This window comes from Panthera leo, chromosome B2 (assembly GCF_018350215.1).
Source record: "Panthera leo isolate Ple1 chromosome B2, P.leo_Ple1_pat1.1, whole genome shotgun sequence".
NCBI lineage: Eukaryota > Metazoa > Chordata > Mammalia > Carnivora > Felidae > Panthera > Panthera leo.
Genome location: NC_056683.1, coordinates 141463312 through 141478966, shown reverse-complemented (window position 1 = coordinate 141478966; position 15655 = coordinate 141463312). Strand labels below are relative to the sequence as shown.

The 15655-nt window shown below is 50.3% G+C and overlaps 1 protein-coding gene across 9 annotated transcripts in view; it reads right to left on the bottom strand.

Annotated features, from left to right (window-relative positions):
• Positions 1-12910: 12910 nt before the first annotated feature.
• Positions 12911-15655, bottom strand: part of LOC122220530 (palmitoyltransferase ZDHHC14) — a 533561-nt gene continuing 530816 nt past the window's right edge. For all 9 annotated transcript variants that reach the window (XM_042940151.1, XM_042940152.1, XM_042940155.1 and 6 more), the window contains one exon: positions 12911-14650. In XM_042940151.1, coding sequence (XP_042796085.1) covers positions 14603-14650 — 48 coding nt within the window. In that variant the 3' untranslated portion in view covers positions 12911-14602. The remainder of the gene's footprint in view (positions 14651-15655) is intronic.

The window sequence follows — 15655 nt, the reverse complement described above, 5'->3', positions numbered from 1 at the left end:
AATGCCCCTCGGGCTTTTATAACAAGGCCTATACACTGTCACTCTAGAGAGCAGGGAAAAATATTACAGGGGGTAAGTGTTAGTTCAAGGTTCAAAAGATTTTTCTAGCAATTAAAAGTTAAAAAAAAAAAAAAAAAGAAAAGAAAAGACTGCCTTGTAAGTTCCCCATCTCTGGAGGGACACAGGTAGAGGCTGAGCAGTGGCCCCTCCCGTGGGTGTGTGAGAGAAGAAAAACATTCTTTATGCTTGTGTTTCTCTGCACGTTTGAAAAATTTCAAAACATAAATCTGTAGTGGAATTAAACATGTTTCTGGAGCTAAAGCAGCCATTTTGTGATCATGAGACAACAGGTCAACATGCTAATGTTGCAGGTAGATTAGTCCAAGGACAGTAGGGGCCCGGCAAATCGGCTTTGTGCAGGATAGAAATCAAATGCAAGCTGAGAAAGTGAAAGCAGAGTTTACTGAATAGCGAAAGTGCTAGGTAAAGAGCAGCTGGAGTGTCTGGGAGACTCCGAAGGGAAGGGCGAATGAGTCTTCATCATTTGGAGCTAGGGGTTCATATTGGAAAAGGAGTCCAGGATATGTGTTCCTGCAGGGATCCAGGGTAAGGTCTGATCAAAGGTGAGCGGCTGAATAATAGGTGTTTTTTTATGGATCATTGAAGGTAGGGGCTGCTGATGCCAGGGTAGGCCGAGGTTTGTTTGAAGCCAATGTTCTGGAACATATTTGGGATCTGACTCTTCCTAGATGTGATCAGGTGTTTGGGAGCCTAGGACGAAAACTCAGAGAACGATGAACTTTCTTGCTTCCCTCTTACAGTGGGAACATCATGAGGGCCTTGCAGGAAAACAGAGATGGAGTGTTTCCAAAATGGGGTCCCTCCAGTCTCCCTACCTCACTAAGAATTATGGTACAGAAAGAATCTGAGCTGTTCCCCCAGCTCTAGATGACCTACCTTGAGAGTCCTTGTTTCAGATTTTGATAGTGGAGTTTTCTGTTGCTTCCAGCCGAAGCATTCCAAAGTATCTCGGATACACTGGCCCCAATACATCATTACTGCAAGATTTAACTAAATTAATTTTACCCAAAAAGGAATGACCATGTAATGATCCGAAATTTCACTGGACTTTTCAAAACTAACTGTAGGATGAAGCAAAATTTAAGAGTAAATTTTTTTTAAATCTGTATTTCAAAAATTTTTAAACATACAGAAATCCAAGTCAGCTCGGTCCCTCTTATAATAAAAAGGCAAAAGACTTTCTCCAGAAGTCCCCGACAAATTTCCACTGAAGTCTCATTGGCCAGAACTGTGTCACGTGGCTGGCATTAGCTACAATGGGGACTTTTCCTGTCTCTTCGATTCAGATGGGCAAGAGAAAGGGGAGGGGAATGAATGGGTTTGGGGCTGGGTGACAGCAGCATCTCCCCTCTCTAGGACAGCCAGCATCTGATAATCAGTCTTGTTATTTTAGCATAAGCCTTAACGCTGCCCTAGAAACAGTTACAAGTTATTTTAATTTTTTCCACATGTTATTTCTTTCCTTCCAAGGCAATCATGAAGTGGAATGGGCAGGAGTGATCCCTGATGGGCTCACGAGACACGGGCGGAAGCCCGTATAAAACTTGCTATTAGACACCGGCTCTCCAGACTTCCCACCGTGTGTGTGTGTGTGTGTGTGTGTGTGTGTGTTCTCTCTTTGAGAGAACTTACTTTTCCACTGTGTTGCTGATGAATTCAGCAGGCTGGAGGGTTTTTCCTCGACTGCTGAGTAAGGCCCCCATCATTGGTATGTTTGGCATAGCTCTAGAAGCAGGAGGTCAACTTGTCACTGGAACCACGGACATGTTTCTTCAGGGAGCATGGAGCAGAGACTGGAAAACTGTGACAGCCTTTCTCAAATCAAGCTATGTGGCTTTTTAAAGCACAAAACTGAATGTGAATCCACGTTAAGATGTAACAAAAATGAGAGCTAAGAAACGGTGTGTCACAGTTTACTGAGCAGGAAAGAAAGCAAAAGGGAGGTGTGACCCCAGGTCACTTGGCTCTTATCCTTCTTAGGTCCTTACTTCTAGAGCTTCCTAAAGGACCCCTTGTTAAAAGAGGCGTTTGGGGGCGCCTGGGTGGCTCAGTAGGTTGAGCGTCAGACTTCGGCTGGGGTCAGGATCTCATGGTTCGTGAGTTTGAGCCCCGCATCAGGCTCACTGCTGTCAGTATAGGGCATCCTCTGTCCCCCTCTCTCTCTCTCTCTGTCCCCGCCCCCCCCATGATCTCTTTCTTTCTTAAAAATGAATTAACATTAAAAAAAATAAGAGGCGTTCTGTTTGCTTCTCACTAAAGACGTGGCTTCGGAACTACAAAAATGTCCCAGAGTTTGAGCTTCTAAGTATATTTAGGTTAAAAATCCGAGGTGGTTCCCCCTCTAGCTTCACCTCAGCCTCCAGTCACAGCAGCGCTTTGCAAGCTTGACCTGCTTCCTGCCCTCCTCTCCCCGGCAGACCACCTGGGCCTGGGCAGATGTATTTAAACAATAATACGGCCTGGACGGCCAGGTGTTTTTCACTCCCTTTACTGCTCTCTCTTTCCCTTCTCTCTGCCCCAACTTTCCCATTCTGTCCAAAACCCTTCCTACAAAAATCTCCCACTCTGCTCAGGAGCCAAACAGGCCAGTGGGCTCTGAAAGGAAACACACCTCGTTAGCAGAAGGATCCTCTCCTTTCTCTTCGAGGCTCAGCTACTTTCTATTTCCACTCCTTTGGCCAAAGGGTGAGAGCAGAGCTTTGCTCTGCCTTCAGTTACCGCTTCCCACAGATGTTCTGAGAGTGAAGAGCCCCCGGCGATTTCCACAATGACCGCCGGATTAAAATACTGGGTCTCGCTCAGACAGCTGACCTGGGGAACCAGCTGGAAGCCTTTACGGGCTAAGTGGAAACGGCCTCTGGTCCACTTGTGAGGTGATTCATCCCTCCCTCTTCATGACATTCCTTCTGTCCACGTGTTAAAAGAGAGGGGGGAGAAATCATGGGAAGAACAGGATGTGGTCCGTGGAGTGTGTCTGGTGAGTCTGGAAATTGGCTTTGTCTTTCAAGCAGCAGCTCTGAATCCTTACCTGAGTTATCCATACCTTTACAAAGACAGTGAGGGGCGCCTGGGAGGCTCCGTCGGTTGGGCGGTTGGGCGTCTGACTTCGGCTCAGGTCACGATCTCCCCCTTTGTGAGTTCAGGCCCTGCATTGGGTTCTTTGCTGACAGCTCAGAGCCTGGAGCTGCTTTGGATTCTGTGTCTCCCTCTCTCTCTGCTCCTCCCCGGCTCATGCTTTGTCTCCCTCTCTCTCTCTCTCTCAAAAATAAATAAACATTAAAAAAAAATCAGAAAAAAAAAGAAAAAGCTGCTAACCCAAGTATCTCTAAAGGTGGCGGGGAAGTAAATCTGAACCACAAAGAAATTTCCAAGGCCCTAGAAAATGCAGTTAAACATTATACAAAACAAGAAGATCAAGAAGAAAGGGCTCCTCAAGAAAAACTTTAATTCCCTGGGTGGCGGAGGGGGTCAAAATTTCTGCAGTTGTAGGTATAGGCCTACCCTTTATGTGAACTCATTTCCCACTCCGTTCGAGGGAAGAATAAACCCTTCCAAATTACAATGGATCGATCTGTCTAGAGTGATTTAAACACACCAACAAAAGAACTCAATCTCACGAAAATGGTTTATTTGCTTTTGTAAACATCTGTTTTGTTTTCCTTCTTCTTCCTCTTCATTGTAAGGTGGGTTGATAGTTTTCCAAATGGTACATTTCCAAACAGGCCTGCTTCATTAAAGCCAACCTGTTTCTAGACACCTGTTTATTAAGAAAAAAATTTTTTAATGTTTATTTTTGAGAGAGAGACAGAGAGACAGAGTGTGAATAGGGGAGGGGCAGAGAGAGAGAGAGGGAGACACAGATTCTGAAGCAGGCTCCAGACTCCTAGCTGTCAGCACAGAGCCCGACGTGAGGCTCAAACTCACAAACTGTGAGATCATGACCTGAGCCGAAGTCGGACGCTTCACTGACTGAGCCACCCAGGTGCTCCGTGTTTATTTATTTTTAATGTTTATTTATTTTTGGGAGAGAGAGAGAGAGAGAGAGAGGGAGACACAGAATCTGAACCAGGCTCCAGGCTCCGAGCTGTCAGCACAGAGCCCGACGTGGGGCTCGAACTCAAGAACCGCGAGACCGTGACCTGAGCCGAAGTCCAACACTTAACCGACTGAGCTGTCCAGGCGCCCCTAGACACTTGTTTAGAGTCAGGGTGAACTCACCCTCTGGCTCAATAAAGAGCGACTACCCCAGTCAGAGGAGGGGGGCTGGCGTAGCTCTTGCCGCATCAGAAATAACTCCAAGCTCAGTGGCTCCACGTGGCAGGGGTCATTTCTTGCTCACGCAAGTCTGCGGGGGTGAGGGGACAGCAGCCTCCCAGGCCGCCTCCGTCTGTGTGTTGGCTCACAGTTCTAAGCCGCCTGAACCCTTCAGCCCCTCGATGTCAGCGCTTTACTCCCCCGTCACCTCGGGCGGCGGAGAAGGATCTGGAGGGACGCCCACCAGCAATCGCTCTTTGGCCAAAGCCAAACACACAGTTTTACGGAGACGGGGAAGCCTGGTGGCGTCGGGGGGCCCGGAGGAAGGAGCAAGCCACGAGATGCTAAGACACGTGATGCCTGCCGCGGGTGTTGTCAAAAATCCACCTTCGTGCCGTGCAGTCAAAATATAACTTAAAGACAGAGTTTGGGGTAAAGAGGAACAACAGCTTTACTGCTTCGCAAGGGAGGCCGCGCGCGGGGGTGGTGGTTACAGGGAAACACACAGGATCCAGCCGGTTTCCCCAGGAATTGTGTGCCTTCCGCCAGCCTCGTCCGTCCGTCACGTTCTCGGGGTGGTGCCGGGGTCCTGAAACCAAGGGCTGACGAGACAGGAGGTGAGGTTTGCAGAAGAGGGTAAAGGTGACTTAGAGTAACACTGGGCCTCACTGAAACTTTAGTGCAGCCGTCTCGATTTTGCTGCTACTTTATGCTTCTAAGCGGCTTCGCAGGGACGACTGGAACAGATTTCGAGCCGTACGTGTGCCAAGTGCTGTCTGCAAATGGGAAACCTGCCCCAGCCTCAGATTTTTAAAAATAAACCGTATGTTTTCCACTTTCAGCAACGATGGAGGACCGGAGGCCAGTTTACCCCTCCTTAAATGAAGAAAAAACTGGATAGACGATATGAAAAATGGTTTCAGATGTCAGACAACAGGTGGTGCCAGACTCTGATCCTCGAGAGGAGAGACACAAACAGCGTGAGCCCCCCGAGGGCCCCAAATTCCTGCCTGAGTGCAGATTCCAGGCCCAGAGCAGGGAGGGGGAAACCAAATTGAGTTTTGTGGTCTTGCCGAGTTGAGGAGACAGAGATCCGTCAGGGGGACCAGGCGGCCAGGACCGGAAGGGGCAGAGCAAGGAGAAGGAATCTCCCGAGACGGGGGTGAGGGGCTTCGGGTCTGTGTGCTCCGGGGGCAAGTCCCCTGGAAAGACAAGACCGGCCGCTTCCGGCTGCACGCATTCACCTGAGGGAACCATGTGAGGACAGTCACACGACCGCCAGAACTCAGTTCTGGGCCAGACAATCCCCCCAGGTCACACAGGGCTGGAAATAGGTCCGACAGTCCCCAGTCGGAGTGTGGAGGCATCACGCAGATCATCAGAGGCAGCGCCTTTAGGGGCTCAAGCCTGTCCCACAAAACCCGCCAACGCCAATGCAGTCAAGGCTCCGGTTACTGCAGAGGAAAGGCCAGACTGTCTTGTCATAGCTCCCGCCACACGCCTTTCAGTTCTCTGTAGCCGTCACGAGCACGCCCTGAAGGCGCCCACGCCAGTTGTGTCTTTCCACGGTGTCGGCCTCGTTCGGTCACGCAGCCAAGTCCACATAATCGTGACGCGGGCCCAGCATCCCAAACTCAACGACACGCACAAAGTGGAACACAAGACAGGTCACACAGCACACAAGGTAACAGGGGCGGGGTGGGGGGCGGGGAGCCAACGAACCAAACTCGAAGTCAGTCTGGGGGCGCGCAGTTGAAATGAGGCCTCGGTCCGTCCGGGTCAGCTCTTGCTGCCTCTTCTGTCCACGCCGTGGAGGACCCCAGTTCTGTTTGGGGATCATTCCGGCAAAGCCTTCGGCGGCAGCTGCCTTTTTATTTATTTTTAATTTTTTGTTAACGTTTATTTATTTTTGAGACAGAGAGACAGAGCATGAACGGGGGAGGGTCAGAGAGAGAGGGAGACACAGAATCCAAAGCAGGCTCCAGGCTCTGAGCTGTCAACACAGAGCCTGATGCGGGGCTTGAACTCACGGACCGCAAGATCATGACCTGAGCCGAAGTCGGCCGCTTAACCGACTGAGCCACCCAGGCGCCCCGGCAGCTGCCTTTTTAAAGTGGTCAGACATAGATAGAGGGGTCGGTGTCTGAAGAGTCGGGCAGCTGCAAAAACCCTCCCTTTTTAAAGAGATTTCGTCAGTCTTGGGCCCCTGCAGACCTCCTCTTCTGCTTGTTCTCAGTGCTGGGGTGTCGTCAGCTCGCGCTGGTCTCTGATGTCTGGTGGCTGTGGTACCCTTAATGCTTGTGTCATTGCTTGACACAGGCCCCTGCTTGACACGAGTGACTCCATCTTGCTCTCTACAGTATCCAGCCTGCTTGCCGTCCCTCCAGCTGCCCCATGGCCCTCTGTGCCTAAGACGTGGCACCTCCTTGAGGTCCAGGTGAATACAGAATCCTAATAGCCAACACTTAATAAATGAGGGAGTGAACTGAATTTAGCCTGAGACTGCCGTGTTTCCTTATCTGCACGAGTAGGAACTGGGAAGCGGGTTAACCAGGAACAGAGCTATCTATGTGTGATTGTAGGTACACCTGCATCCCTAACTTTTCTGTTATTAACCGCTTTTTTTCAGGTCTTCACTGGGAAATTATTTACATTCTGATGGCTAAGAAACAAAATAGAAAAACGTTATTAGTATCTGACCACCCAAAACATACCGGTGCCAGAGCAGAGAGTCCATTTACAAATAATCTGAAGTAGGCAAACCGGGAGTTCACCCCAAAGTGGGCCGGGAGCAGGTGCCGGCTGCCCTCCATCCGGGAGGCTCCGGGACTGAATTCTAGCAAGGCCCCAGGCCTCCCTCTGGGTCTGTCCCGTGCTTGAGGTTGGCTTTCCAGCCAAACTACATCACGTGATACTGGGTTTACCGTTCGGATAACAAGCTCAAAGGGTCTCAGCCGATCTGGACTCTCCTGAGAGACCGTGCTGTTGCGGGTGTGGCCGGGAAGGCGCAGGTGTTTGTGGGCCAGGCTGCTGGCGAGGACTTCCACAAACCTCGGAGAGAACCGTTCCCTTTCCTGTAACTCAACCCACACCAACCCTGGGAAGTAAACAGATCATGAGGCTCCGTCATCATCCGTGAGGGATCGGGGTTTGCCAAGGCAGACGGAGTCAGTGAATGCTTACTGACGCTCCAGACGTGGAACGGAAGGGGCCGGGGAGGCCTGGGGCAGAGGGGGCGGTTCCTGGACTTTGATGTCCCCGCGGGTGAAAACAGGGCAGAGACTATGATGGAAGATGGGAGAGCGTCAGCCGCCATCCCCCCACCTCGTTACTGCTGCAGTCAGTGCTCGCTGACCGTTTTGAAATCAAGGTTTGGAGCAGAAAGAGGGCACCCCGACGTTCACCCTGGATCGCGTCTGCTCGCGAGCTCACCTTTACCCCGTGCCAGGTGCGATGTGCCTGCAGCAGGTGGTAAAAGTGGCGGCCAGGCCCTGCTTTTGAATGGGCAGAGTTGACAGGTGACGAAAGCAGACGGTTCTGGGACACACCCTGCCCTGCCCTGAAGCCCACGGGGACCGTGTCCCGGAGGGGTGCCTGGGGGCGGCTGTCCAAGTCCCAGGGGTGGCTGTATCACAGGGGTGCTGCCCCCGGCAGAGGCCAGGGGGCCCGGTGCCTCACGCTCACACCCCGCTCTTCCGTAAGTGACTCACGGAGCATCCCAGTGCTGGGAAGGGCTTTGGGACACGTCTGCTCTCGTCCTGGCAGTCCATGGAGGAGGGGCCCCGGGGTCAGAGAGCATGTGTGACTTGTTCGAGGTGACAGACGTTGGCGTCAGACTTGGGACCAGAGTCCCGGGCTCCAACGCACAAGTCAGACCTCTTTTTATTACCAAGGGTTTCTCCAGGGGAAGGACGGTCTTCACACGTTCGCGGGTTCCTCTGCGCCGGGGCTGAACTGACCGGCACCCGCTGAGTGTGCGAGCGTGAAGGGAGTCAGCGCCCGGCCCGGCGTTGGTACTAACAAGTATCCGGGGAACAGAGGATGCGGGAAAGTAAATCGCTGTAAGAGCTTAAACACTTTGAATTACAATACAAGCCCACTGTTTTAAAAAGCTCCAAAAAAGTATAATTTTACAATAAAGACCACTCATAATCATACCCCCAAAGAACACTAGAGAAACTCACCGTTAGCTTACGTTCCGCTTCCTGGTCTAAGTGCCGTGGTTTTAGCCTTGGCGCGCCTCCTGTCACCTCTGTTCCAGCACTACCCTGGGCTCTTCTTTTAGGTTCTACCGATAATAGCCTTTTATCCTCAGCCACGTGCATCTATCGAGCACCTTCTGTATGTATCCTCGTCCACGTGCATTTATCGAGCACCTTCTGTCTGTACCTGAAACCACCTCTTGATCCCCAGGAAAGAGCAATTGTCTGTTTGCTTTAAAGTGGGGTTTCTCAGTTTGGGTATATATATATATATATATATATATATTTTTTTTTTTTTTTTTTTTTTTTTTATCGTGAGGGCTATTCTGTGCATCGGAGGATGTTCAACAGCATCTCTGACTTCAACCCACCGGATGACAGGAACGCCCTCAGGAAATGTCTCCTGGGGGGGCCCGTTACCTCTGGCTGAGAACCACTGTGAGGACAACTTACGGGGCTGCGACCCTTTCCAACAGTGAGGCCTCTGTCCACGTTCAGCACCAGATGCTGTGACATCACTTTATCCCCAGAGGAGAAGTGCATGACTCTGGCTTACTGGTAACCCAATATTACTTTCAGTAAGTCAGTGGCTTTTCTCCAGAATTAATGACTCACCACCAGCCCTACTTCCCAGGCTTCCCCAACTCGGCTCCAGGGGCTCCCTGCGCAGGGCAGCTCCTGGGGGAGGGGGGTGGGGAGCGGGGTGGCCAGCCCTCAACCTTTAACGAAACAGTACTTCCAAACTTAAAAGTAGCTGGTCTTGCATAGCCCGGGTCCCTGGATTCAAGTTACACACCTTACCTGTCTGTCTCCCCACCCACAGAGTCTGCAAACCCTACAGACCGATTGCTTCGTTGAACTTGGCTTCCTCCCCGCCCACCCGCCCACCCCGTACGATATGGGCATGTATTTCCACCTCAGGACCTTTGAACTTACTATTGGCTGAAAAGCCAAAAGTCTTCATCCCAGAGGTTTAATGGCCTTCAGACAAACAGGCTCATTGGTTGTCCTGTGAATTGTCAACGACGTTCAAATATTCTCCATGTCTGGCGTGAGGACTACAGTTGACACACTGCATTATATATTCGAAAGTTAACAGAGGGGCTCTTAAAACTTCTCACCACGCACACACGAAATTGTAGCTACGGGAGGTGATGGAGATGTTCACTAACCTTATTGTGGTTAATCGTTTGCAAACATACTCAGATATCAAACCATCACACTCTGCACTTAAATTCATACAATATTATACGTCAATTATATCCCAACGAAGCTGGGGGAAAAAATCTCCTTCCTGCTTTGCTAAAACTTCAATTTGTTCCTCTGTTTTTTTATACCGTTTGCTGGGGGAGTGTGAAAGATTCTTCCTCATCCTTTAGCCATCTATGCAAATGTATATATTTTTGGCGGCTCGTGGCTCTATTCATATTCTTTTGTTTTAAAAACGTTTTCGTACAAAAGTAACGGCTAGGTCTGGGATTTGGTTATGTTCTATTTACGAGCAAATAAATTAGTCTGTTACCGGGTTATGGACGCTGGCAGGAGGCTTAGGCGAGTCCGACGACAGACTTTATTTATTACCCACGGTGCAGCAAGCACGGAGAGCTTCAGCTTCTTCCTACCTTGCAGGTCCCTGGGGGGCAGGGGGACCAGAAGACCCCGAGGGATGCCTGCACATGCAGTGGGTCCTATTACAGGAGAGGAGCCTGCAGCTTTCACAGAAGCAGCAAGCAAGGCTGCTTTTCTTCCGGGAGGAAGACATTATGTCATCCATCAGGGATGCTTGCTGGAAACAGCCCTGAGAAATGACCTTGGTCAAAGCAGTCTGGGCACAGCATTCTGGGCACGGCCGGCAAAGCCAGGCAGAGTGTAAGAGACCAGTGGAAACGTGCCCCACCCTGCCTGCCAGAGGAACTCAAGTTTGCCTTACTTTCTTGGAGAAAAGGATTTGAAACCAACAGGTTGAAAAAATTAAGACACATAGGGGCATATTTCATGCGGGAGTATCTTCCCTTGTTCCAGGCTTGATGTGTATTTCTCTGTTCCGATCGTGTGTCCCTTGGCACCTGGCCAATCTCCCTGCTCTATCTGTTCCCAGCGGGGAGGGTTGGGGCCCTTCACCTGCTGTGTGAGAGGCGTGTGCACAGACTGCCCCCCTGTATCTGCGGCAGCTGAGACCCGCTGGCTGCTGGGGACCGACACTCATTACTGCAGCTGACCTCTGTCTGCTCCTTCTCCGTGAGCAAAGTGTTCTGTTCGTTCCATCCAGTGCCTGAGCCGTGTCCTCCTTGGCGACCCAGACATCTGCGAATCCTGCAGGGGGCTGACATCCGGGGACTGCCATTTCTGGTGGCAGGTGACCGGTGTCACTTGCTCGACAAGGAGACTCACCCATTCTTCCACCGTGCCTTGACCCCTCCTCTCCAAACGCTGATTTTTACATGGTCAAGATCGGTAAATATCATATTCCGTAATTATAGCTCTTCTGTGACATCTAACGGTTGATACAAATGAAAACGAGACAGCAACATGTAAGAACCACATGTGTTTGAACCCATAAGAGAGTGAAGTATGTCCTAGGTCCTTAACATGCTGCCACTTGCAGGAGAACCGTCCAAGTATCGACGCTCAGTGGGTGATTTTTCACTTTCAAACTCCTGTTACTTTGCCTGGCTTGCAGTCAGCTACCATTTTTCTCAGCACCTCAGGTCATCTTGTTTCCTTGGATTCCTTTTTCTGGCCCCTTCCTCGGACCAGTTAAATCGGTATATGTGGGAGGTATCGACTTGACTAGGCCACAGGGTGTGCAGGTATTTGGTACGGGGTCCAGAGGGGGAGAAAGCTCCCCAGCAGGTGCAGGCTGCCGTGCGATCTGCTCTGCGGCTGGGGCCGTATGATCGAGCACGTTGCGCCTGGAATGTCAGAGCAGACAGGGATGCTGTTTGGAGCCTCTGGCAGCGCCCTGTAGGTGAGTAGCAAAGCCAGCCCTTGGGATCTGGGGGCAAAGCCTTGCCCTCCTCCACAGATAACCACTCCCCTTGTGCCACACAGTTCTTGCCTCGCTATCCGGCCTCAGGAGAGACTGAACGCTCACCCCGTGGGCCACCAAGTTACCAGGAGACCCCAGCTGCCCGCCACGAGCTGGGTGTCGGCTGACCCAGCAGGACACGGAGCTGGACACGCACAGCAGCACTCCATCATCCGACGGAAGGGGGGCATATACGATCGGGCCCGAGCAGGCCCCGGAGGCACAAGGAAGCTACAGGAGAAAGCGGCAGAAATGCCCACGTCCCCACTCCTGCCACATCATCTTCTCTCCCCCAGGCTGATCGATGGCCTCCTGGGGAGTTCTCCAAGATCAGCTGCCGGGGACGAGAAGGCTCAGGCCTGGGGGACAGAAGGTTCTGCCCGACGTACAGACACCGCCCGAACGCAGACAGCGGCAGCACTATGGACCCTCCCGGGGACATCCCTAAAGGACACGGTGAAGGGCGATCCTCCCAGTGGCGGAACTCTGAGCAGGACACCTGGCCGTTCACTTTGCTCGGAAGGAGAAATGGCCCGATGTGCAATTAGGTATCAATTCTTGGGCTGGGGCCAACGGTTTGGCTGGATGGTCAGATTCGGAAAAACTGGTGACAAGAAATTTGGGGAAGAGGAATGTGGATGGTCCTCTCTTCCAAAAAGTGAAGATATTTGTGTCCTATAAATGCCCACCATAGGGTGGCTTCAGCAGAAGAGGATTTTAATAATCAAGCGGATAGGACGATCCATTCTGTGGACACCAGTCAGCCTCCCTCTCCAGCCGCTCCGTTCTGTCCCAGTGGGCTCATGAACCCAGTGGTGGGAGGCTGCCCATGGTGGCAGGGATGGAGGTCATGCATGGGCTCAGCAACAGACGTCACTCACCGAGGCTGACCCTAACCCTGCCACTGCTGGGTGCCCGATAAAAGGATTTCAATGGTCATCTTTTCTCTTTCTTTTGTGTGAATACCTGTGTATGCGCAAAGCAAGTACCTGATTTCTTTCCTCTTATTCCTTATCATGTAACATAAGATTTCCATACCACAGAATTAAGTTATAAGATATCACAAAGCGCAAACATCGCTTAGGGAACTCACACACACACGCTCTGTAGGCGGTTTCTCTGCAGAACCCAGATACACTGGGCATCAGTGTCTGTTTCTTACAGCTCTCTGGTGATTAGGACATGCTTCTAGGACTGATAACTCTGACTTAAAGAATTAAATGATCACTTCCTATTGGGAGAATTAAGTTTTGGGGACAAATTCATTCCCTGGACTATTTTCAGCAGCTGGAAGCAAGAAGCAATTATCAAAAAAAAAAAAAAAAAAATCACACAAACACCAAAGTGTTTTGAAAATGTGCTTTCAGAATTTACTGTACAGTTTTCAACAATTTATTTATATGTTGGCTTCTACATGCTCTTACATTTGTGTAAAACATTTATACATATTCTTTACAATTTGTACATATATTAAATGGCTGTATCATAAACATTGTTCTATGAGATTTTATAAAAGAAAAATCAAATAGGGAAAATTACTTATAAAACATTAACAAAACCCGTGATATTAAGGAACAAGAAATTCTCATATTCATGTTCATTTGATCTCCTCTTCTACTTATTTTTTGGTTTCATTTCATTTGTGCTGGCCCAAAACTTTCATTTTCTATACTAGGATCATCAGGTCAGGAGAACGAAAGCAGTGGAGATAACGCAGTAAGGCAACTGTGGAGGACAGACATGCTCGTCTGCAGGAGGAACATAGTGTCTGTGAGTGTTCAGATTTAAAGCTGACAGTCGAGAAAGATTATGTTTTGCTTTATGCCATTAACTGGAGTCCTAGTGATCAGAAAAATTCTGTCTGAAGTTTAGGGATGCAGTCAGGGAGACTTTCACGCTGTACTCCTTAAACATAAAAGCTCCGGGGGGTTACTGTGTATTGTTCAGGTTGTCACCCTTATGGGTCCCCAGACTTTTCGATGTGGTGCGGACGGAGAGGTCTACTAAGCTGTGTTTTCATTTTTTCCAGAGAATACCCTTGGCCCGCTAGTCTGCCATCCAAATCAAGTGGCAAATCACGCTCTCACACGTTTCTCATGCGGCCGGACTGAGCCACCGTCGGCTCAGATTCGAGGCGAAAGTTCTGGGGGAGAAGGTGTGTTCCCCCCCACCCCCCGCCCGAGCACTCGCTCCCGAGCACGGGAGTCCGCAGGGCGGCTCCACCACTGGGAGCAGAGGAGCCGGGTCAGATGATTTTAGAAACATCCCCAACTTTCTCAACATAGTCTTTCTGGCAAGAACCGTGCCCTAACCAAGCTGAGGAAGGGAGCGCCAGGAGAGCGAGCCCTCCCCAAGGAGGGGACACTCGAAATGGTCCTGAGGGAAGTGGGTGCACGTCAATCTGATCCTCAGTTTCTGCCCAGGCGCGTGCTCTGATGGGACCACGGGCCACCACCGAGCCGTACGCGAGGGGGCCGGCCGCCCCAGGAGCCCCTCTTTGCTTCCTCTCTCCCGAAGACATGAGCGCCCGAGTCATAAATATGTCAGTGAAAGGCATGTAGGTTTTCCTAAATAGACAGGAACCCCAAAGGACTGAAAAGAGTTATAAAAATATACAAACATATATATTTTTTATTCTGGCATACTTCATATTTTTAAGAAAGCAATTAGTAATTACCTGACATTGGGTAAGAACCAGAAGATCGTGGGTGACGTAAAAATTACATTTTTATGTAAAATATCGGTGGGGGAAACCCCTAATTTTCTGTTCAAAATTCTGATAACTTTAAGTACTTTCCAAAAATAGAGACGATTTCCATCGTTTTAATAACGGATGTGGAAATGAACAAAACAAGACTATCCCTAAGTAACCGGTGCATTTCAGTTGGTTAATAAAGTAGATGCAGTTTTTTGCCACTCTATTTCTTTTTGGTTTTCTTTCCTTCCTTTTTGATTTTGATGACAGGGGAAAAACATCACATCGCGTTGCCCCAGGTCAGAAGAACACTTGGGAGTTCGCTTCGTGTGCCGTTCTGTCCTACATCACCGGGAAGCGGCCGAGGGCCTGCCTCAGCTTCTCTGCAATCTGGTGAAAAACGAAACAACCCTGAGAGATCACTCCTGTTACGAATTCATAGTATTCTACTATTTCCATCTCTTATGAGTAAAACATGACAAATACTCCAGCTGAGGGGCACCTGGGCGGCTCAGTCGGTTGAGTGTCCAACTTCGGCTCAGGTCATGATCTCATCATGGCTTGTGGGTTCGAGCCCCGCGTCGGGCTCTGTGCTGACAGCTCGGAGCCTGGAGCCTGCTTCGGATTCTGTGTCTCCCTCGCTCTCTGCCCCTCCCCCACTCACACTCTGTGTCTCTCTCTCTCTCAAAAATAAACATTAAAAACATTTTTTGAAAACAAATACTTTAGCTGGGCTATGCTTCTAGTCTCTTCCAGCACCAGGCAGCCAGAGAGACCCCCTGAGAGCCCAGAGGGTGCCGCTCCTTCCCAGCACGGCCCCTTCCTCCCTGGGGAGCCACACTGCCAGGCTACTCACTTCTGCCTCCAGTGAGGCAGAGAGAGAGGGTTTCAGGCTCGCCCAGATCCCCCTGCCTTGCTGGACACCACGGACTCCTGAGGCCCCGATGCTGAGCACGCCTCTCTGATCCCGCCTGCTGCTGGGCCGCCAACGTGGAGACAGCACACAGGTGCACCGTTACGGCCAGTGCCGTATTGCGGAGGAGATCATGTGTCTACCCTGCCCCCAAGGAGACCACCCGGTCCTTGAGGACACAGATGTCTTCGCCATTCTTGGAGCCTAAGTATCTGGGATACGTGCTTGGTGTATAATAGGTACTCAATAAACGTTTGCTCCGTGAACAAATATGCGCGTTTTACAACTTAAGGGTTACTTTCTCATAAAACTTGTTGCATCTAACAAGGACGGTGATTGAATGCACGGGTTTCTACTTTGAGTCACAAGGTCATTGATGATTACACCTCACTTGGGCTTCAGATTACTGAACAAATCAACATTATCAGAATTTCAGCAATTCGCCTTCACTTCTTTTCTCACGTAGAACAAATGCAATCTGC